This window comes from Amia ocellicauda, chromosome 3, assembly GCF_036373705.1.
Source record: "Amia ocellicauda isolate fAmiCal2 chromosome 3, fAmiCal2.hap1, whole genome shotgun sequence".
NCBI lineage: Eukaryota > Metazoa > Chordata > Actinopteri > Amiiformes > Amiidae > Amia > Amia ocellicauda.
The window spans coordinates 9105704-9131679 of NC_089852.1; the positions used below are offsets into that span (position 1 = coordinate 9105704).

General features: G+C 35.5%; 1 protein-coding gene across 1 annotated transcript in view; it reads right to left on the reverse strand.

Moving 5' to 3' along the window:
* The window catches only part of cntn3b (contactin 3b), a 65341-nt gene extending 56349 nt beyond the window's left edge, over positions 1-8992 (reverse strand). The window contains exon 1 of the mRNA XM_066698055.1: positions 8867-8992. Coding sequence (XP_066554152.1) covers positions 8867-8951 — 85 coding nt within the window. The 5' untranslated portion in view covers positions 8952-8992. The remainder of the gene's footprint in view (positions 1-8866) is intronic.
* Between the last annotated feature and the right edge of the window lie 16984 nt (positions 8993-25976).

Genomic DNA, 25976 nt, shown 5'->3' on the forward strand with positions numbered 1-25976 from the left:
CCAGATTGAGAGCATGACTTGGAACTGTTAGGCCTGTGCTGCAACTCAAGAGTAGCCATGCATCTGGCTCATTGCCCATTTTTTAAATTTTCACACTTTCAATGATGCCACACACTTTTGTTAGTTCTCGTATCCACTGTTTTTCTGTTTATTATTGTTATTCCAAGCATCCATCTTTGCATGTAATTTCTTTATACTTTTTACATTTAGTGACCAGGTTCCTGAGCCATTAGTGAGCACTATTATGCATTGATCAAATACTTTTTTCTTCAGGCAAATACCATATTCACACACCCCTATTCAAGATTTTCTTCCCCCCATGATATCCAATTTTGTTTAAATTTGTATTTGTGATTTTCTATATTTGGGGTGCATGACCCAAGGTTATTGTTGCTCATGTAATATGAACAGATTCAAGTAATGAATAAACCCAATGTATTTGCTAAAATATGTTTTACTTAAACTTGTATTTAAAGTAAGAAGATGAAATAAACAGGAATACTTAATCAGTGCATCAGGACTATCAATTCATGAACTACAGTACATGATCAGCGTATTAAATGGACTAGACATTTTTAATCCTGTTTTCTTACTTGCATCCGAGAGTTCTGGAATTTGAAGCTGCAGGTCTTCAGATGTTTTTGCAAAGATGACAACGACATCGTAAGTTGTTCAGATAAGCTCAATTTAACAGGACTCCTTTTCCTAAACACTTCAAGGGTTTTTGAGAGATTATGTCTCCTTGAATCACTCCGTTGCAGATGTTGATCTTGCCAGTGTCTTGGTAGATGTATGTAGATTTCCTCAATGTTTGATTTCTTGGAGCACCAACTACGAAATTTAGATTGAATCAAATATTTGTCCATAGTTTATAAAGCCCAGGGACAGTAGCAGCTCATATTCTCCACATCTTTCCAATACTTCTTGAATGACTTGAATATAATCCATTGTGTTATATCCACTTCTGATCCTGCTTCTTCTCTTGGTTGTGTGAAGTCCAGGGTGTCTTGAAGGCGATGTGTTAATACTTTTGTAAATATGTTTTATACAATGGGAAGTAGACTAATGGGCCTATAATTCTTCAGATCTTCTCCTTTCTTGTGAAGGAGGTTGACAGTTGTGTTGTTCCATTTATGTGGGATTTGATTCAACCATTTAATTATTTCCTATTAGGAGATGTTTTTTGCATGTGTATTCTCCTATTATGTCAAATAGATTCTTCAATTAAGTTATTGTTAATCTTTTTGGCATATATACACCAAACTTTGTTTCCCCCTGAAGCAAGTTCTAACAATATACACTCATGTATTTGGATCCCAGGAGGTCAGCACTTTTACATTGCCTGCATAAAACACAATGAATTACACACATGACTTAATGATCTACTATTGGGTTGACAAGTAAAGGAAAAAAACACAAATAAATTTTTTTTCACCACAGTGTAGGCCAAAAAAATATTTTATATTCTATTAAAATAACTAGCTGTGTTATCTCTGTTAAATGAGTATACAACTATCTGAGCTTGAAATATACCTCCTAGCATTCATCAAAAGGTTTTACAAATTACATTTCTGTTGCTACACTATATTGCGGCTGAGCAACTTGAGCCCCATTACAGGGATCTTGACATAACAGGTAATCATCTTCATGTTACAACTCATGGATGTTTTCTACCAGACCTATCACTCATGGTTCTCATCTCAGTCACTACTTTTATTTGATATGGGATTTCAACCTCTTCGGAATGGGAATTCCAGCAAAATAAACATTGAATTTACATTGCAAAAGCTCAGATTACAAATACATTGTGATTGCCCGTTGATTTGTTTGATTGTTTTCTCCTGTGACATATGTTTTTGCTTGTGCATATAATTATTTTTATTATTATTACTACTTAATTAAAATGAGTCACAGCTCTGTCTGAGTAGATGATAACAGTGGTCTGATACCGGGCAATAGTGTGGAGTAGTGGTTAGGGCTCTGGACTCTGGATGTGGGTTCAATCCCAGGTAGGGGCACTGCTGTTATACCCTTGAGCAAGGTACTTTACCTAGATTGCTCCAGTAAATGCCCAGCTGTATAAATGGGTAAATGTAAAAATGTGATATATTGTAACAATTGTAAGTCACCCTGGATAAGGGTGTCTGCTAAGAAATTGAGTAATAATAATAATAATATACCCTTTAATGACCAAACCTACGTAATGAAAAGTTGTAGTGTTAAAGTGTCTTTTTTCAAGGTGAGCTGGAACAGTTCTTTCCCCAAGGAGCTTGTGAGGAATAGATGTTGGAGCGAAGGAATGCTCTTGTAAAGGCAAACACAGTGACAATTTTAAGATACATAAAAAAGTGGCAAAAAGCAATGCTTATACATCTAGTTCAGTGTTGAGAGGCAGGGCTTTTGTATTTGTAACATCCAAATGGGTTGAATGGTTATAGAGAGCATGGTGGTGGTTTCAATTCAAATTACAGATGAATCATATGCATTGGATCAAGAGAACTATATATAACAAGACGAAGACATATAATCAAAACATTTCTCTCACACTGTTAGGGGACAGAAATCGTAAATGTTCAGGTCCACTAAAGGTCCACTACAGATATAAAGGCCTTCCATTAGTTCCTTTTGGATCAAACCAACAGCAAGTGTCACATGATTTCAATCTCATGCCCAAGGCAGATTTCTGACACCTTATATCATCATTAACAGTAAAAGCTGAGGGTGTGGTCGTTTGTGGTCAAAAGTCAGAATAACCGTTCAGGGTTTACATACAAGGTCTGACCTGGTGGCAAGTTGATAAACAATGCCATATATTACAATTTGCATGCACCAATGTCTACATTTTATAACTTAACACATATGTAAAGCTCTAAAACAAAATATGTTCTATACACTTTCCTTCGCTTTTTGTAGCATTTTATTTTTGTGGTTGAGGCAAACGAAAACTTTTTTCTTAATATATATTATTATTTTATGCCCTTTCTGCTTTAAGGTAATGATTGAGACCTTCTACAGCACTTGAGTGTACTTTGAAGTAGTATCAAATTAGACCTTTAGAGCTAATAAGAACGGTGTTCAGCAGCTACATGATTTATAGCGACTACGGGTCAAAAGGCCTCTGATTGCACTGCTTTCACTGCCCATAACTCACTTTCTTCCTCTTCAAACCACAATTTATTTTTAATGTATGAACTGTCTGTTGTGCCTTGTGTTCCATGAATATCAAAATCTTTAAAAGTTTTAAACAAAGAATATGCCACATTTGTATCTATACTATCACTCACAGTCTACTGATACAGGTACTGTAGATCTCCCTATCAGTGGAGGCAATATGCAGGTTGGAAAGTTGAGTTGGTGAAAATATAGGAGCAGATGGGTAACCAGACTGGTTATATATATATATATATATATATATATATATATATATATATATATATATATATATACACTCACCTAAAGGATTATTAGGAACACCTGTTCAATTTCTCATTAATGCAATTATCTAACCAACCAATCACATGGCAGTTGCTTCAATGCATTTAGGGGTGTGGTCCTGGTCAAGACAATCTCCTGAACTCCAAACTGAATGTCTGAATGGGAAAAAAAGGTGATTTAAGCAATTTTGAGCATGGCATGGTTGTTGGTGCCAGACGGGCCGGTCTGAGTATTTCACAATCTGCTCAGTTACTGGGATTTTCACGCACAACCATTTCTAGGGTTTACAAAGAATGGTGTGAAAAGGGAAAAACATCCAGTATGGGGCAGTCCTGTGGGCGAAAATGCCTTGTTGATGCTAGAGGTCAGAGGAGAATGGGCCGACTGATTCAAGCTGATAGAAGAGCAACTTTGACTGAAATAACCACTCGTTACAACCGAGGTATGCAGCAAAGCATTTGTGAAGCCACAACACGTACAACCTTGAGGCAGATGGGCTACAACAGCAGAAGACCCCACCGGGTACCACTCATCTCCACTACAAATAGGAAAAAGAGGCTACAATTTGCACAAGCTCACCAAAATTGGACAGTTGAAGACTGGAAAAATGTTGCCTGGTCTGATGAGTCTCGATTTCTGTTGAGACTTTCAGATGGTAGAGTCAGAATTTGGCGTAAACAGAATGAGAACATGGATCCATCATGCCTTGTTACCACTGTGCAGGCTGGTGGTGGTGGTGTAATGGTGTGGGGGATGTTTTCTTGGCACACTTTAGGCCCCTTAGTGCCAATTGGGCATCGTTTAAATGCCATGGCCTACCTGAGCATTGTTTCTGACCATGTCCATCCCTTTATGACCACCATGTACCCATCCTCTGATGGCTACTTCCAGCAGGATAATGCACCATGTCACAAAGGTCGAATCATTTCAAATTGGTTTCTTGAACATGACAATGAGTTCACTGTACTAAACTGGCCCCCACAGTCACCAGATCTCAACCCAATAGAGCATCTTTGGGATGTGGTGGAACGGGAGCTTCGTGCCCTGGATGTGCATCCCACAAATCTCCATCAACTGCAAGATGCTATCCTATCAATATGGGCCAACATTTCTAAAGAATGCTTTCAGCACCTTGTTGAATCAATGCCACGTAGAATTAAGGCAGTTCTGAAGGCGAAAGGGGGTCAAACACAGTATTAGTATGGTGTTCCTAATAATAATTAATGGGGCCATTAATTAACTGGCCCATAATGGGGGCCAGTTTTACAGTGAACTCATTGTCATGTTCAAGAAACCAATTTGAAATGATTCGACCTTTGTGACATGGTGCATTATCCTGCTGGAAGTAGCCATCAGAGGATGGGTACATGGTGGTCATAAAGGGATGGACATGGCCAGAAACAATGCTCAGGTAGGCCGTGGCATTTAAACGATGCCCAATTGGCACTAAGGGGCCTAAAGTGTGCCAAGAAAACATCCCCCACACCATTACACCACCACCACCAGCCTGCACAGTGGTAACAAGGCATGATGGATCCATGTTCTCATTCTGTTTACGCCAAATTCTGACTCTACCATCTGAATGTCTCAACAGAAATCGAGACTCATCAGACCAGGCAACATTTTTCCAGTCTTCAACTGTCCAATTTTGGTGAGCTTGTGCAAATTGTAGCCTCTTTTTCCTATTTGTAGTGGAGATGAGTGGTACCCGGTGGGGTCTTCTGCTGTTGTAGCCCATCCGCCTCAAGGTTGTACGTGTTGTGGCTTCACAAATGCTTTGCTGCATACCTCGGTTGTAACGAGTGGTTATTTCAGTCAAAGTTGCTCTTCTATCAGCTTGAATCAGTCGGCCCATTCTCCTCTGACCTCTAGCATCAACAAGGCATTTTCGCCCACAGGACTGCCGCATACTGGATGTTTTTCCCTTTTCACACCATTCTTTGTAAACCCTAGAAATGGTTGTGCGTGAAAATCCCAGTAACTGAGCAGATTGTGAAATACTCAGACCGGCCCGTCTGGCACCAACAACCATGCAACGCTCAAAATTGCTTAAATCACCTTTCTTTCCCATTCAGACATTCAGTTTGGAGTTCAGGAGATTGTCTTGACCAGGACCACACCCCTAAATGCATTGAAGCAACTGCCATGTGATTGGTTGGTTAGATAATTGCATTAATGAGAAATTTAACAGGTGTTCCTAATAATCCTTTAGGTGAGTGTATATATATATATATATATATATATATATATATATATACACACACAGTGGGGGAAAAAAGTATTTGATCCCCTACTGATTTTGTATGTTTGCCCACTGACAAAGAAATGATCAGTCTATAATTTTAATGGTAGGTGTATTTTAACAGTGAGAGACAGAATAACAACAAAAAAATCCAGAAAAATGCATTTAAAAAAAGTTATACATTGATTTGCATGTTAATGAGGGAAATAAGTATTTGACCCCTTCGACTTAGTACTTGGTGGCAAAACTCGCCGTGTTTGGAGGAGGAGGAATGACCCCAAGAACACCATCCCCACCGTCAAACATGGAGGTGAAAACATTATGCTTTGGGGGTGTTTTTCTGCTAAGGGGACAGGACAACTGCACCGCATCAAAGGGACGATGGATGGGGCCATGTACCATCAAATATTGGGTGAGAACCTCCTTCCCTCAGCCAGGGCATTGAAAATGGGTCGTGGATGGGTATTCCAGCATGACAATGACCCAAAACACACAGCCAAGGCAACAAAGGAGTGGCTCAAGAAGAAGCACATTAAGGTCCTGGAGTGGCCTAGCCAGTCTCCAGACCTTAATCCCATAGAAAATCTGTGGAGGGAGCTGAAGGTTTGAGTTGCCATACGTCAGCCTCGAAACCTTAATGACTTGGAGAGGATCTGCAAAGAGCAGTGGGACAAAATCCCTCCTGAGATGTGTGCCAACCTGGTGGCCAACTACAAGAAACGTCTGACCTCTGTGATTGCCAACAAGGGTTTTGCCACCAAGTACTAAGTCGAAGGGGTCAAATACTTATTTCCCTCATTAACATGCAAATCAATTTATAACTTTTTTGAAATGCGTTTTTTTCTGGATTTTTTTGTTGTTATTCTGTCTCTCACTGTTAAAATACACCTACCATTAAAATTATATACTGATCATTTCTTTGTCAGTGGGCAAACGTACAAAATCAGCAGGGGATCAAATACTTTTTTCCCTCACTGTATATGTATATATATGTGTATATATATGTATATATATATATATATATATATATATATATATATATGTATATATATATATATATATACATATCTATATATATATACACATATATATACATATATATTTTGAGTTTATTATATAAGTCAGTATTCTATTGTATGCATTGTGTTATCAAGATCAAATAGCCTTGTTATGTGTGATTACACAACAGACAGTTTGCTCAGTATCTGTTGCAGACTTATACAAGGATACTTCTTGCAGGAGTCGGATGAAGATAGCACAAACACGCACTATTGGGTTTGTGTGTCATGATTGGCTGACCCATAGCAGACTTGTCACGCCCTGATTCTGTGGACCTTCTTTGCAGGGCACAGGTGATGTGAGTTGGATCATATTTTATGAAATTAATGTTTAATTTAATTACAAAACTATACTATCCTTCTGCTGTGCCTTTCTGTATCAGACAGACGTTATAGACAAACCATATGCTATGATCATATCTGTCCCACATCACAATCCATACCACAGAGAGAATAGGGGTCACAACTCAGTCATGGCCTGGGAAATCACTGACCTCTCCCTACAAAGAGTGTGCCTGGAAAAAATAAAACAACAAAACCATTCCCGGAACATCATCATATATACTCTATGCAGTGAATGACTACAGTCCTGCAGACCAACATATTGTGTTTTTTCCACATAAAGTGTGAGCAAGCGACTACATTGCATTATGTAAAGGATTGCACTATAATGATTAATCCCACTTAGATTTTGATATGTTCTACATAACAAAAGCAATTATATTGCTTCACAATGCATGTAAATTTGCATTCAGTTTGCATGTATGTATATACTGTGAAAAACCAAGGTGCAGGGTTATACATGGCAGATATGTCAGGCCAGGCCTGCTGCAGGGTTTGTACCCTATGGTAGAATACCAGCCATAAAAAGCTATGTTTCCCAGAAACCCTCAGGCAGCCATTTTACCATTTAATGAGTTCACCTTGTGCTACTTCCCCAATTATCCACCAGGTATATAAGGTGTGCCTGAGAGATAAAACAAAGAATGGGGATGATCTGGAAAACAGAGCTAGACAATAAGGACAACGCCAATTTGTGTTTATTCTAGATTGTTTAAACTAGAATGATTTTTGGTTTGTTTTGTTTTGTTATGTATTAAACATACAGGCACAGCCCTGTTTTGCAACCTCCTCCCTGGGCCATTACCTATTTCTGTTCATAAAAGAGGGAGACCTGCACAGCCAAAGCAGTTTGTCACAATACATAATTTAAGCAGGATACTATAGCAGCCCCATGCTGTCTTTGGATGTAAGAAGTGGGATGAATTTGTGTTAGGTATGTATTATGTTTATGTAGAACACATATACAAATAATAAAAAATATAAATAATTCTTGAACAAACAATTTATGTATGTATGTATTTATTGGGGGTTTTGCCCATTCTGCTGTTATTTGACTAATGCATGACTTTATTAACATGCTTTTTCAATAACTTAAATTGCCACAGCTTGAACTCTGTTAATCAGAGAAAAAATAAATGGAACACTGCAAAAATCCATCATCTAAAATCTTTACCCTTTGCAAAAGGTGAGCAGCATGTACATGTATACAACTTAATCCTTTTTCATCGTATTTAATCTATAGACATAGCAGAGCACTGAAGCAGTAACATCTTAATATTTAATTATCTAATTTGTATTCTGTGATTTAATACTTAGTAAGCAACCTCGGAAACAAAGTATTAAGATTAAGGCTAAAGCCAGCATGTTATTGACAAGGGTAAGTCTTATATTCAATTCAGTAATATGTCAGTAGATTTATGCAATAATTACAGCCCACATTTGAGCTATTGAAATTAAGTGGATTGAAGGATATTTATCAGCATTATTTGCATAACAGTCATCCTAACTGGACTGATCAAAAACTTTCCATTAAAAAAACTTCAGAACAAAAAAACAACAGATAACATCATAGAACAAAACAAGAAATAAGACATTGATCTAAATTAGTCCCCTCTATTAGCTCTAAACTTCTACATGATATTATGAACATAAAAGCACTGTGTATATTTTCTTTAAGAATATAATGACTTCATTGAGTAGGTCATTTTTAAACGGTATTATGTTATTAAGATAAAATAATATTGAAGGGATAATTTTTAAATAAAAAAGAAGTAGTAAGACATTTTACCTGCAAGGCAGCCAATGATTGATAGCAGGAAAAGTCGTTTCCATAGCAACATCATCTTCAGTTGCCAAGGGCAAAGAAGACTCATCCAATCGCTCGTGAATAGAACACTTTCCCTTGAATGCAAGACCCTTAATCTGAAGAAAAGTAATTATAGGCAGAATTAAAAATAAGACATCTAGGGGCAGAGACACTAAGCATTTACTCATGTGATGTCTTTACAATATTTTTATTTTGTTTTACCAAATTTTCAATTGTATGATGAAATGTGTTAAAATAATACAATAAATAAATACATAAATAAACAATGACCTATTTTTTCACACGAGAACCTACATCAACAAGTTTACACCAAGAAAAGGAACCTACAAATATTTTAGAACACCAAATTACTTTTTCTCTGGTAATAAGATTTTTCTCTGATTTAACTTTTGTTCATGCATACTTCTTGCATGCAAATGAGCACCAGGTGGCCACATTTTTCAGCTCATTCTCATTTACACTCTGCTTGCCTTTTCACGTGAAGAAAAACTCAATTATATGTGAGAAATTAAGTAAATTACACAATAAACACTATCAACAAATGCATGCAGTGTTCATCTGGCAGTGATCCTCTTACTTAAACCTTTGTACCAGATTGCTTTTCTAGTCTCAGTTATGAAATGCCAGTTTAAGAGCCAAACCCATAGAGGCCACCCATCTTCTTCACAAAACAGTACGTGTTCAATTTTGAGATCATATCTTTTTTGCTGTTTTCTTATCAATATTTTATAATGGGAATACTCCTTTTGGATGTCCATTAGTTGCTGATATAGCGAACAAACAGTCAGTTGGATGACAAAATGTATTTTGTAAAATATGAATGTTAGTGTTGCTACAGGTATGTGTGCACACACACATTGAAAGAAAAAACACGTTCCATTACTACAGCAGAAGAAAAAGTCCTGAATTATCTGTCAAATTGAATAATATGCAAAAATTACTACATCAAAAGAATGAGGGAGCTTTATATTTTTGAGCCCAAAAACTACTCTCATCAGACTTAAAAAGAACTGTCTACAAACCTATGTAAAATAAGTAGAGTATGGATGTTGACCTCTATGCAATTCTTTGCAAAATGTCTGATACTGATTTTGAGTACAATCTCAATAATTTGTATGAATTTGCACAAACATTGGCTTATCAGAATGTAAAAACATATACAAAACTGTAATAATAATAAAAACCAAAACAGACAAGTTTAATTAAGGAAATGTAAGGCAGAATTTACTTTTAACTTTCTATTTTAATCTTCAAAAGTAGACGAATGCTGTAGAATGTCTGTCATTTAAATGAATGATGGGTACCACATTTCTGGGTAGCGTTCAGCCAAGTAGCTTCTTTTTAAGATTAGATTTTAAGTAAATTCTATTTAAAACAGCGTTTAGGTGCATGATTATTTTGTTCTGCCCATTGTTTTTGTGTGATTTTTCATCCAAAAGATCAATTATAAATCAACATATTCCCTCTTTGAGATGTGCTGAATGCTATGTATTTGTGTTATGCATTTGAATTATAATCAACATTGCGATATGCTTATAACTTTACATTTGCTATGCTTCAACTTCAGTAATTTTGTCAAGGGAGAAAATAAGTCATTAGTTGCTGTTTAGCATTTGTTGTTCCTAAGGCATTCAATTATTCAGAGGTGAAGGATTTAGTTAATCAGTATAATATCAAATCTTTGCATATATTTGCTTGGATGAAATGGATCAAAGTTTTATCCTGTCCACATGTCATGAATATAAGTATTTTACTGACAGATTGTATTGTTCTCACAGTTGTGAAACAATAAAAGACAGGATTTTGTGGAAAGAGGCTATTCAATTCTATTGAAATTACAGCTGTGCCCTAGAAGAAGAAAATATTACTTATGTGAAAGTTTAAAAGATTAGCATTGTTTTTTGTCTTGGAAAATAATTTCTAAGAATGGCTGCGCTAACTGCCATGACCCAGATTTATTGCCTAGAGGCATTCTGGAGTCTATTAATTTTCACTGCAATGTCAGTATATGGCAGTACATTACACATGAAGAGAACAAAAAACGGAAGTTGCAAAGATATCAGGTCACACAGAACAACAACAAAAATTGACTAAAACAAAAACCCAAAATTGTATTGACTAAAACCAGGCAATTCCCAACTATTTTAACTGTACTTCTGAAAACTGATAGGTATTATACTGAACATGTGAAACCATGATATTACAAGAAATGCAATCAATGATGTTTGTTCGCGGTCTCATTCAAGCATTAATGTTGTGCATGGGTATCAACACATTTTATGCCTTTTAACCTCTCAATCAAAGACTGAAGATTGTGGTACACCTCTGCTATCATTGTTTGCTTGACATAAAGTGGTGTAGGCCAGTGGTTCCCAAACTTTCTGGGTGGTGCACACCCCGCCCCGTGTCCCACACGTTCATATTTATATTACCTTTTTTTTTTTTTTAAAGCCCTAACGTTTATCAATGATGAATATACTTTAGAACTTGTTTGCATTTCACTTTTCACAATTTTATTTGGCCATTTACATTGGAATCTCTCTATGCATGAACCTATTCTTACTCCATCTAGTACAGATGAGCCTGAATCAACAGTTACAGAAGATACAGTAACGTTCTCTTTTCCATTTTATACAATTTGACTAGTTATTATATATATATATATATATATATATATATATATATATATATATATATATATATATATATATATATATATATATATATAAAGGATGAGACCGAAATCGAAAATTCAACTATTCGTTAAAGATGGCCACTATGTGAATCTAACATTCGATAGTTAAAATAATAATAATAATAATAATAATAATAATAATAATAATAATAATAATAATAATAGGCTCTCTATGTAGCTGTAATGAAGACTGACGGGAGGGTGGGATTTGTTATTTCTTGTCTGTGATTGTCTGACAATGACAGATCTGCGCGACGCCGCCAATGGGATCAGTGGAATTCTGCAGATCTGCGCAGATCTGCGGCGCTACAAGAACGCGACCAATGGATTCCTGTCAGAGAATTGCATGGAAATACTTTGACAAAGTGAATTAAAACACTGTTAAGTGTATAATATGTGCAGTGCAATTAATATACCACAAATCTACAGCTGCAATTTTAACCCACCTAAAAGCCAAACACCCTTCTGCGAAACTAGCAATGACAGAAAAGAGGAGCAACAAACAAACCAATATCATTAAAACACACACTGCCAGCTATTGCTATATATTTTGTTTTCACTGGAACTTGAACGCACAGGTATGTTTCCGAATGTATTTAATGAAGTTGTTGCGTTAGATGAGTATTTTACATTTTTAAAAGTTGAGAACTTCTTGCAATTGCAAAAAATTGTCACATTGCATTATTTCGCATTTCATGTATTTTTTGTTAATGTGTTTCCAAGATATTGCAGCAGAGAGTCGCGGCGAGCTCGTTTCCACTCCATGACATTTTGGAGCTGCAAGTTCTTCTTATGTATTTATTTGACCGTAATTATCACCTCATATAAACTAAATCAAATGCTGTGTGTTTTGATCTGAAACTACCAATTAGCGGCTTCACAGACGCTGCTGCCTGACAGTCCTCTACTCTGATTGGCCAGGACTGGCTATGGAAGAATCCAATGACCGAGTCGCGACAGTACAGTTTGTTTTTAATGTATGTAAGTCTAGAAAAAGTCGTTTCACATAGATAGGTCAATGCAAAAGATATCAGTTTATCCAATGCAACAGTTGCAGATGCCCTCGGGGATTTCTTGTGTGTCGTCTTGACTTTTTACCCAGTCATCTCTTTCCCCGCCCCACAGTTTGGGAACCTCTGGTGTAGGCTACCAACAGCATTCATGTGGATTTGAAATAAGGACATCTTTATGATTGTATTTCAAACAAACAACATAGAAATTCAAATTAGTTCAAAAAGCTATCAGATAAAACTTAGAAAAGCATATTGGAGCAAGTCACATGTTAGTTTGAGATTTTGTACTTCTGTACATTTTGAATGTATTGATAATATGAAAAACTGATGTGGAGAAATACATTAATCTATCTAAATAGATAGATGTAAGATAATAAATGAAAAACGGACCCAACCTTGTGACTGATAAAACACAAACTACTATGAAAGCCATCTTATAAAATTTCACATTGCAGAGTTTTTTGATCAGCTAAAAAAATGTTTAACTTTAAGAAAATATCTGAATTTGCTCTTTAAACAATTCTTTCTAAACTCATAAGTCTGTCTGTGTGCATTGACAAGGCAATGCAGACATAATATTTTCTGGATACCTACAAGCAAAGTGACATAGGTCCTTTTCAAGAGTAAGTGGTGATCACTTTGTTCTAATTAGAGAATCTTCAGGTCAGTTCTGGGTCAGCATTGGAGACATTTAATGAGTAATGTCCTATCATCACCAGTTACTGCAGACATGTATAATTCCAATGTGGGTTTATTTTCTTGTTACAAAGAGTTAAGCATCTCTTTTTGGAGATGGACGTCCTGTTCATTTAGAGATATCTGTAACTCATTTTACAATATCTGCAAATTACTTCCTGTATGTAGCCTGAGTTTATAACTTCCTCGTCATTTATTAATTAACTGAATGAGTAAATAGGAAGTAATAATCTCAGCCAACATACAGGAAGTAATTCGCTGATATCTCAAAATGATTTGGATATCTCGAAATAGTTATTTTGAGATATCTTCAAATGTATTTCAGATATCTTTAAATTAATTGGAGATGTATCTTGAAATTAAATAGATATCTGTGCAGTTAGTAAATCTATATTTAAATTTATTTCAGAAATCTGTAAATGGAGTTAAATGATATATCCCAAATTCATTTAGAGATATCTGTAAATTTGGTAAAGATATCTTGAAAGGCAATTGGAGTGAAATGATAATTTGGCTTACCATAATCAAATGTTTGTAACCATCATGGAGAAAACAGCTAACAAACATTGAAGCCTACCACGTCTTTTTAACACTAAACAACAAACACTAATGTAATTACACAAATATGCATTGTTTTGTATGTTGTACGAAACAGGTATGAAATAGGATTCGTTGCATTTTTTTAAATCCTGTGTAAATGCCAGTTTTGTACACTACTTAATTTAGCATTCTGCCATTATTATGGGAACATCACAGCTTTACTTTCACAATAGTAGAATCAAAACCATTATAGTTGAATATATTTGTCAGCCTTCTCCTACTCGAAAACTCAACACAATGCAAATATATCACTGTAGAAAAGTAAATATTATAATATTTGAAAAAATAAATACAAAATACAGGGTTAGGGTTATATTGTTTAGGGCAGTGGTTCCCAATACTGGTCCTGGGGACCTAATGTCATGATGATTTTTGGTATTTAAATTCCTTAATATAACTAATAACTGGCCTAATCAGAGCTTACTAAGAATTTTAAACAGTTGGAGATAAAAAGTATAAAAAAGTATATTAGTTTCTCAAATTCTCCAACTTTTAGTAATTTAAATTTTAAAAGTGAAATCAAGCAAATTATGTAGTTAATTAAGGTTTTAGTTAATTGAGGGTAGATCACAAACCATTGGGAATGGGATTGGGAACCACTAGTTTAGGGATATAAGGTAGGTTTGGGTTTAGAGATGGGGCTAAGGATTCGTCTTTGTAAGGCTTAGGTTTGCAAATTGCATACTTCTTAAGTACAATTACACACTTGATTTACATTTGGTACATTGGTCTTTATATTGTTTAATTACAATCTGTTTTGGTGCACACTGCTCCTGGGCTGGCGCTTTGTGGCAAACATATGTCTTGCTACAATTCATTTTGCTGGTATGAATCATAATTAGAAACTGCACTGGTACAACACCTAGCAATACAGTAGGACTTCATTTATCCTTGCTAATTAGAGTGAAGCAAATGTGATTGAATGTGTATTGATTTTAAATATAATGACAAATATCATACTAAAACATAAGCTATGCTAAATGTGGGCTCCGTTCAGTGTGACGATGGTATAAAATTCTAGCTGATGAAGTCAATGGTGAGGTCAAAACAGTCACTTCCACCACACGTAGCCTGTGCGGTCACAGCTCCTGCTCAGAATCGAACCACTGTGTTAGGCACACCTCTGAGCTCCCTGCTGTGACAGCTCCATCAGCAGAGCAACAAACCTGCTATAGCAAAAGACCGGTCCCCTGATGTGGGGAGCTTGTACATTCTACCAACGTTAGAGAGCAATTATGTCACCATAATGAGCTATGACTATGACCACTGTTACACTCACCCCTCTAAACTCCAGCTCCTCTACATTTCGCAACAACATCAGCAATTGAACAGAGCATTCATCTCAATGATCTAAGTCACGGCACCACAGTAGCGTGTGCGGTCAGAGCCCCCAGTCAGATTCGAACCGCCATCTCAGGTATACCTCAAGGAGCCTGATCCCCACAGCTCCACAAGAAGAGCAAGAAAAACCTTCTCTGTCAAAAGAGCAGTCCCCTGATGTGGGCAGTTTGTATGCTCTACCAAGTTCAGAGAGGGATTACATCAATGTAACAAGCTCATACACTATGAGTAAGTATACAACATAGCAATACATTTTTAATGACAACTCTAGATTTACAAGCAAATGAGGTGGCTTTGAATCTCCACTCTGTAACCTCATGCATGGTTCTGAGGCTACAAAATGTTTTTTTTATGTTTTTATGTTTTGAAAATGAATAACATTAATCTACAATTCAGATAACATTGCATTGCATCATTGCATTTTTACCCAGACAGCTCTCTAACAGAGGGAATATGTACTGCTTTGCAAGAGTCTGTGTAAGTGAGAGAAATCTTAATTTAAATGTGTGCTTTCCTTCATCACGGCATGGAGGGACAAAAGTTCACAACTGTTATATGTCCTAATACAGTACCCCTTAGGGAATGAATTAAGTAGAGGTTGAACCAGGTTCTCATATTGCCTCAGAATTAAGTAAGATGGTATAGTAAGTATGTCCCTGTTAGCTGCTGTTGAAATGTTTGCATTCAACTGGAAACCTTACTGTGTTTTATCAACCTAATATAACAGGGTGATCAGTCTTGGAGCAAACCCAAAGGACAGGGATCTGGTCAAGCAAGTTAATTAGACTTCAATCACTTAACTGTCCATCCATCTATCTATATATTTATCTTGTGTCTACTCAGTGTGAAAGTGTAATATCCACTGTGTTGATAATATGGCTAACAATCTGTGATTGCTCAAAGTGTTATCAACTATTTTAGATGGGTAGATGAGTGTTTAGAGGACCACACAGAGTATTCAATAACCTGCTAACTGGCCTCTTATAATGAATTGCTATTGTTTTTCAATAAAAGTCAACAGATCATATATATAAACCCTTTATAAATTAAAATAAATAAATCTGTTTTTATTAAAGCTTTGTTGTATATTCCTAAATTGTTATTTGTATACATTAAAGGGTTACCAATACATTCTGTACTTTGTGGTCATCTCAGTACCTCAGAAGATAATAGAAGCTTTTGTAAGTCACCGTTGTCACTGGGAATAAAATGAAGGTGAGCCCAGAAGCAATTCAGACTAGTATTTGTCATCCTAGGGAAAATCTGAGAATTTCCAGGAAGAGGATGTAAGAACGTTTTACCCACAACAAAGTGGCCAGAAAAGTAGTTCAGGAGGCTAATACAAGGATGCCCGTTGGAATACATCTCAGAGACTACAAGGCAGAGTTGAGTTGAGAAATATTGACTGGGACATTGTTTCGTGGTCAGAGGGAAAAAAAACGTGAGCTATTCGGACATAAACCAGTTCACCAGAGAGCCCTTGTATGAAGTATGGGGGTAGATCTGCTCCAGGTGGCTTTGTTAGAAATGGGGGACTGAGAATTAAACTAAACCAACACATTAGATTCACTTTCTATTCATAGCTGGTCTTCTTTTCATCCTGAAAAATTGCATAATTACTGTCTCTAGAGAGTTTATTCAACACAGCACCTATCTCCATTGAGAATTTAGGTTCTCTTAATTTTGCAGATCCGGCTGCATCTTTCAACTTCGTGTCATCGAACATTACACGATTTGGCAGCAAGCGATTACTCAACTAGCATATTAAGCCCAGATCACTTTAGAGTGTTAGCTGTAAGACCTCCGCCTGCTAGATCTACGAGATGCAATTCCAGTTTGAAATTGTCTATCATCTCCAGCAAGGAGGTTGCTTTCTTTGTTAGAGTATATACTGCATCTTCCCTATTAATTTTAACAATTTTAACAAATTAGATGTAAAATATGAGAGATCCACTCCTTGCTGACAAAGTATTGCACATCTACTCTTGCAGAAAATTCTGTTTTCTTTCAAGGAATATCTCACTAATCTTGAAACAGATGGGTAGCATACACTCTGTTGAACTAATTGCTTTCCCATTCCCATTCTCTGCTAGGTAAAAAATGCACAGCCCTCACCTTTTACTGTGGTAATATATCTAATTGTCAGAGTAACTGCAATCTCATCAGATGCAAGGGGTTAGTTTCTCCAATGAGGGACTTTCAAATAGTAGAACGCATGTCTCCTCCAAATATAAGGATACTTTAAATAAACACATTTCTTTATAAAATCAAATATATATTTGTTTTCTTTTGCCATTGAATCTTGTGATTTACTCATGAGCAGATGCATTGATTAATGAGATTGTGAATTAAGTAGACAATGACAATTGACAATGTGCATCCGACATAATTGTAAGCACATTTCACCACACCGGTACTACTGACACAAGATGAACAGATATTCTAAATTCTACAAATAGCGACCCACAACTGCATGAGGAATATTCCTTGAAATTAATGGCCTTTTACCCATCCATAATATCCACAAAGTGCCTATTTTGGGCCAAGTAGCCATGCCTAAGGTACTTTTAAAACATGTTCTGTCAACTTGGTGTTGCAAGCCAAGTATACATGGACCTGAATGGATTTCCTTAGCTGTAACATGAAGAGACAGATTTCTACAAATATAGTAGTCTGTAACAGTTTTCAAACAATCATTATTTATTTATTTGGTGCAGTTCAGTGCTGTCTTAGCTTCTAATGTTAAAGCAATGCAGTAGTAACTATTTTCCAAATGAAATACATGATGAGGCTTTGAACGAATACATAAATAAATACATTAAATATATAAATAAATACATGCACATATGCACACATTTTCTTTGCTACTCTTCCCATCTGAATAGCAAATATTTTATTATGCTATTGGCAAGCATACTCACTATCCATAAACATTTCTTTCATACTCTTTTACAAGACTAATAGCAGGGGGGAAAAGTAAGTAAGTATTTTAACTAACTATCATTTTTCTTTTGTCCTGCAGGATAACGCTTTAATGTTTTGGTACAAAACTGGTAGACAAGATCTGGTTTAAGCTGAACTACTGTATATTCTGCATCATTAGACTCATGTGTCTCTCAGGTGATACATATTTTGGCAAAATATCCCAATATGAACTGACACTGCAGTGCATACAGAAGTACACCATAAGCTCATGCATAAAGCATTCCCTTTAGAATGATTCAAAGTGTTTCAAAACCCTTCTGCTTGGGGAGAGAAAGAAAAAGAAAAAACTACAAGCACAAAAGAATTTAATTATGCTGTGGATGACTCATTTCTTCATGAAATGTTTACTGAACTAATCAAAGTGTTGAAGAGCAAAGAGCCACAAGGAAAACGTGACTGTGTCTAAACACAGATAAACACTGAATGCACTGTATCTAAAGTTATGTGCAGTAAAATAAATCTACTCTGTACTGGCCAAACACGACAAAAGAGCTGTATATGGATTTTTGCCCTGGATCAAAAATAAGCCAAAGAGAGATAAATCACAGCAGCCTAAGGCAGCATTACACTGCTCTTCACAGAACATTATATCAGCATTATATGCATGAGATGATAATAAAATAGTCTACAGTGAAATTCCGGATGCCTCTTTTTAACGCTAATGCATTGATTTTTCTCTATTTTTCTTCTTCTCCCAACTGGATATGAGATTAAAGTTTCATTATGTTAAACCAATTGAGAAGAAAATCTGATTCCTTTTCTGCTTATCAAAATTGACTAATAAACCAAATGCACTTCAGATGCAATAAAGAAAATGATTTGTCTTTCACATTATTACTCAACTTTGCAATATTAATGATAGAACTGTTCTAATTACATCACTACATAGGAGTATATATGAAATACACATCCACATCTTATTTAAAGGATATTATCTCATCAGAAGAAAATATATATTTTCATAAGTAACGTACTGCATTCGAAACACAACTAGTAAAGTCAATGATTTGATAATGTATGTAATATAATGTATATGTATTAATTAAATATTGAATGTTCAGTATGAGTGCACATGAATCCTGCAGCACAGTATTTATGCAGCATAAAAAATAAAATAACTTTTTTTTGTATGAAACATTCATACATTGAAGACAGATACAATACAAAATAGTCTAATAACAAGATTACATTTTTTTAAGGATAATCAGCAATAGGAATTATATATATGTGAATATATATATATTTATTTATATAGACAGATAAACACATACACCACATTTTAGTTTACAAAGCAATCTACTAGCTACACAGCATTTTCTTTACTTACCGAACTCAGCTGAAGAAAGAAGGCTGTTTCTCCCTTTTCATTAAATTAGAGCTCCAATCTTTGAGCAGGTCATTGATTCCACTTTATGCGATAAGTAGCCAGAATCAGTTCTTATGGGTTGCCAGTACAGATGACTGACAATGGAACCATTTTCTCAGCTGGGGCTCGGATGCTTAACCACTTAACCACTATCCTCGGAGCAGCACTGTGTGTGTCTTTCTTCACTGGCTGCAGTCAGGAAACACTGTGCCGCTCGGCTGTATTCCCCAAAGCACCCACACAATTAGCACACGAATCACACAGCCCGAGCAGGAGCTGCCAATGTCCTCAACTAGATACCTGCTTAAAAACCCGACAGTTTTTCAGTAGCTACCGACAGGCATTTCATATGCGCTCTAAATCGTTTCAAAATAGAGAAGGAGCCTTTTGTGCAGGGATTTACATTCTGTGCATCTCACTTGCACTGTAACCAGGACTCCGGGTGCTCTGCGGAGTGTGCTGAATGCCTGTGGTGGAGTTGAAGGCATGCATTAATAAAATGCGCCACCGGTTGTGAAGCAGATATCCACCTTGTTCAAATTCAGTACCACCACAAGATAATTAAACACTCACAAATCTAATGACAGAAGCCTCAGCCTGCTAATCATATGACACAAACTGATTTGCATTACCTAATTATCACCTGCATGTTTCCTATTAGAAATTAATTGCATCCATGAAGTTGATCCAGTTTTAATATGCAAGGTCCAATACCTGCAAAGACACATTTTCATGTTAAAATTAGAATACTGCTTTGTTGTAAGGCGAAGCAAATAATACATAGTTGGGTGCAGAGTTTTAATTTAGCACTCATGTCTTCCTCCATGCAATAATTTAGAGGAGGAAACTGCATGACCTTATTGTTATTATGCAACATGATTTTGTGAAATGCAAATCTTCAGCATTGTGCTTATGTATCAACTGAAACATGCATTATGCAATGTTATGAGATATTCACATTAATTCAGTAAACAGATGTTTTTGTTAGTCTGATGTATTCAGTTCTACTCCCAAGAGTTCCTTGCTGAAAGTAAATTGTCATTTGTAATAAAATAGTTCCTCTTATATATATATATATATGTACAGAAATGTGCTATTGTAAAATAAATGTTGAATAAATGAGGGAAACAAAGTTGGGTTGGTGAAAAATGATTCTATTCTAGCAAAACAGCACCCCCTACTGTTAAGAAGGACATCTCCAGTCTCCTCATTGAATGCAGTAATATATTTACTTTTATTCTGCAGTATAAACAGAAGGCAAACACCCTAAAAGAAATATATACCACAAAAAATACATTATTCTAGGTGTTCACAAGTGTCCAAGACTTCCTGCTACATAATTCAAATACCAAGCATCATACTTTTTATTTAATGTGCTAGGATGTTATCAGTTATGATACTACTGATGTTGAAAAATGAATATCTACCTCAGCATACATTATTTATTTGTATTTATAGTAATATGGTTTGCACAAGTAATACGCTATGGTAAGTGTTTCTTGTCATGGTCTCTTGTCTACTCTAACCTGGTCTAGATATATTAGATGTCTCTTGATGCCTTTGTATAATAACACGATTTGGCAGCAAGAATAACTGATTATGCCAAAGTCCCATTAATTACAAATAAATAAATAATAGCAAGTACAATGGCAAAAACACATTTAAAAATATAATAAATCCTCCAAATTATACACAAGAATAGTTATACATTCCTACCCCTTATGATGTATGCCTCATATAATACAAAAAATACTTTATTTGTAATGAGTGGATGGAGTGCTTCACAGAATAACATATTAAACATCTGAATCTGCAACTTGTGCAACACATAAGATACTGCTGAAGCAAAGCAATTACAAAAATGGTTTATCTCTGAACTGTATACAAGTATACGTATTTGAACTTAAATGATTAATAATCATTATACATATTTATAAAGAACAAACTGTTCAGTTCAACACAGTAGTACCTCAATTCATAAATAATGAATTTGATTTTTTTGCTTTTTGACACCTTTCTGCTTTCATTATACATCTGTGCATGCTTGCACGGTGTGCCAGACTTTTGCCGTTTCAATATCTGCAGGCTTTCCAAACTACAGCTAATGTTGCACCCAAAGGAAAACTTGGTCATTGAACATAAATAGATTCTGAACTGAAGCTTAATTCTCATCAATCATTGTGATTTATTAAATTGCAAAATGTAAGCTGTAAATTGCCCACTGCCTTTCTTGTGAACTAGCAAAGAGAGATCAGTGACCAACTATTGAGGAGTGCTTCCATACAACCATTATCTCTACACATAAATTTATTTTTTCCTCATTCTATTTCAATACCTTATAAGCTTATGTAATACAAATCATCAGCTTTAGACTTTGGTGCTTTCATGTAAGGCAGTCAAGTGAATTAAAGCCTTTACTTCTTTGTAGCCAATCGCATTCGGACATTGATTTTGTGTTCCTGACCTCAATTATAAAAACAGTTTTTGCTCTGTTAGACTGAACACAAGAAGGAATTGAAGGACCAAATATTTGAGCTGCTCCATGATCTTGAACATAACAAGGGGGGGAATCACAGAAGCTTATATTTCACATTTACCCTCATTATTAGTCTTACACTGTTCTTTCAAATTCCTGCCCCCCCCCCCCCCGATAGGTGGAGTTTCACTAAACAAATTAAAAACAATATTAAAGGTTGTATTTGTTTGACTTGAAAATTAATATGCAATCAGAGTTCCTGAATACTTACAGTGAGCCGCATTTATAATAACATCTGTCACTGTTATAGGCTATGTGGCAAGTAGAGTCACAGATGGATTTTAACCTTGAGGAGTCAGAATTCAGTGTTTCCGTAGTAATAAAAGGAATACAAAAATACCCCAACATGCATCCTGTTGTGAAAGGGAGCAGTGTGCTGTGAAAAGATGGCACACTTGGCAGCCTTTACAAAAAAAGAAAAAAAAAAGTCACTCAGCTGCACGAGTTAAGCTGCTGGCTTTAATTTGCCTTCCAGGTCAACAATAAACCATGCTGTTAAAAGCAGTGTACTGCAATCCCTGGACTATGCTAAACAATCCATGCTTGCATTGAGATCACTCTATAATTTATTACAGTCAGCACTAAGTAAAACATGAGACCTTTGCCTTCTTGTATTAAGCGTTAAATACTGCCTTAATGTTTTTTAATTAGGACTACACAATTCCAGCACATGATTCATGTTATTCATAATGTACTGCTGAATTAAATCTAGGGATTTATATATAAATATACTTGAAGTTTATGTTTTGTTTTATAGTTTTTTAAGAAACAAATGAAATAATTACATACAATAATACATCAGAATTGTAAAATGTATTAACTCTTAATGTATTCATACTCTTGATTCAGGTTAAATAAAATGTGTTTAGCTGTTTGGGCAAGCCCCCAGTCTTGATGGCCTTGTTACAATTGTGGGAATGATGAATTATAAAGTAAAACAGCATCTTGTAGCCAAAAAAACAACCTGCCCTTTATAAAGATGCTCAAGCTTGATGTACATGTGTACTTTCAGTAGGATAATGCCAATCACACAGAGATACATGTTATTATTTTTTTAGTACTTTTCTCCAGAAACATATTCAGTGCAGTAAATACAATCAGTGTAATATACAATATACAGTAGGAATACACTAGTACAAGTGAGCTAATAAGTGCAAACATTAGGCTATATATTATGTCTCAGGTATGTGATAAAGGGTGAAGTAGGCATAGGTGAATTTATAGTAAAAATGACAGAAGTGCTAACAATACATAAGTTTTGAGGAGCATGAGGAAGCTTATTTTAAAAAGAAAGTGCACAAGAGCAAGAGTGCTGAACAGCCAAGGGGATTAGGATGCTGTATTACAGGTACAGTCTGAACAGATGTGTCTTGAGTAATCGCTGGAAGGTCACACCTCAACTTCAAACCAATGTTATGAACTGAAGGAAGGTGTTCATATATACCCTGCTGAAAAAGTGTCTGAACCTATTACAACAAGGCTACAAGTAGCACTTTCTGGTTAACAAATATATAGGACTATATATAAATACAGTCGGACCTTGTATATTTAGAAATACAAGTAATTAATGGGGATAAACAAAATCAATTCACTGTGTATTTCATGTCAAATTTAACAATAACTAATCTCAATAACATTAGCCCACACACTACACTATTACAACTGAATCTGCATATTTCATCCGTACTGCTTGGGTTTTGCAGCTCCTAAAAATAAAGTATTTTTTTCCTTATATACTTCAGCTGCCTTGAAATATTACACAAATATAAACTGCAAGGCTATCATAAAAAAGGAAACCATATACCGCAGACACAATTTGCTGATGTGCACAGCTCTCAATATTGATATTCATTTATTTTAAGTAAAATAAACATCACTTCTCTATTTCCACACAGAACATATGTCGAAGCCCTGCTGTTTCTTTTGTTTTCAGAAACATCAGTGTTTCATGATTATTTGATATGACCATCCTCATTTCATCAACTGTATGAGAACGCACAATATAACTTGGTCTCCGAGGTGCTGTTTATTGTTTATGCACAAAATGTTAGAGACTAATAATGTCATCACTATATCACCAGTACAGCTTCATTGTCAGCTCCAGCCTTACATTTATTGAAATTGAATGACCCAATAAACAGCTAGCTTAAAAACAGTATTTAGGTCTGCAGGATAATACTACCGCTACTACTGCAAATAATAAATATAATTATTAAAAACTATATATTATTATTAGCATTATTAACATCATCATCATCCTCTGCAGGATGAAAGAGCACACGAGTGGTGAGGATTCACAATGAACAAGTAGTAAGTCTACAGTTCGGTCTGGATATTGTGTAGATAAAGTACTTGTATTTTTACACAAGCGTAATAAACAGTTAAGTAATAAGGACTGTTTTCTTTAATTTAGTAATTCTTCTATTTTTAGGACACTGAACTAATGTGATGCAAAATAGCTGTCTGTATATATAAATAAAAAAGATAAATAAATAAATAAAAGCAGAACTGCACATAATACATCTAGATTACTATGTTGCTATGGAAACTGTGATTGGATGGGACTGGTCTGTCACCATATGCAATGTTTAGGAAGGATAACCTAGTATATAAGGAAAATGAATATTAAAATATTGATAATTCTATAATTGAGTACACTGACTAAATTGTTTCACACATCAACTTTGAATTACACCTATATACAGAAATAACACCTTTTACTATTCCAAGAAGACTAAATTGGACACTAAAGATAACTCATATTGTATTACTTGGAAGTGGAAAGTGTATTAATTGATATTTTGCTCCATTAAAGCCAATTGCTGAATCTTTAACAATTTACACTAAATGTACCAGGGCTCTTTGTGTATAAGAGCCTGTTACAGTAACTTCAGTCCCCAGTATCCATAAGAGTGAACCAATTCTTGGGAACCAGTTTTCTGCCATAGCAGGTCTGAATTGAGTTTGGGAACTATAGCTCAGTCATAGGGAGGCAATTTGAATCTAGTATCTGATTGTGCCGTGACCTGGATCAAGCAGATTGATGAGGTTTCTGCAGAGTTTAGAGTGAGACAGTGTGACAGGGCTCCTCGTGTGTCTGAGCCCGGTGCGATGACCTCATCTGCCTGGATTCTCAAGAGTGAACAAAATCGCTCACGTTCAGGGACTGATATTTGATCGGCCCTTGTGTTTGTGCAGCATTTGAATGGAGGCCACTTGGAGGCCATTCCGATATGGAGTCCAACTATATGTGCTACATAAGTAACCCATTCAACTGCTTGAAAACTGCAACAGTCTTGAATTTTGTTGTGGACATACCATTACATTAGAGAGGTGGTAGATGTGCATTTGAATAGATCTATTAATTCATAAATAATAATGAATGAATTGATTACTTAAGATTCAAATTGTTTCCTGACTGCCTTAATACTAAACATATAGCATGATACAGAATATATAACACACAATCTGAACAAGAAATACATAATGTACACCATCATTCTGCAAAATAACTAATATTAGTTTCTGTTCATCATGATCCTGAGAAAATAACCTTGTTACACATCTTGAAAGATGTGATTCACTCTTTTTCGCTCCTCTTCTGCTTCTGCAATTACAGACTTCTAGTTCACCAAAAGTGTAAAAGCATGTTTTTGAACGGTGTAATTATACAACTGATCCATCTTTTTAATGCAATGCAACTATAATGCTCTGATGGAAAAAAATCAGTATTTCCTCCATTATCTTTATTTAAAAAAAAAAAAAAAAAAAACTGAAGCAGCAATTCTACCATAACATTTGAAAGATTTGTGGGAAAAGTTTAGACTTAAGTCATGCCA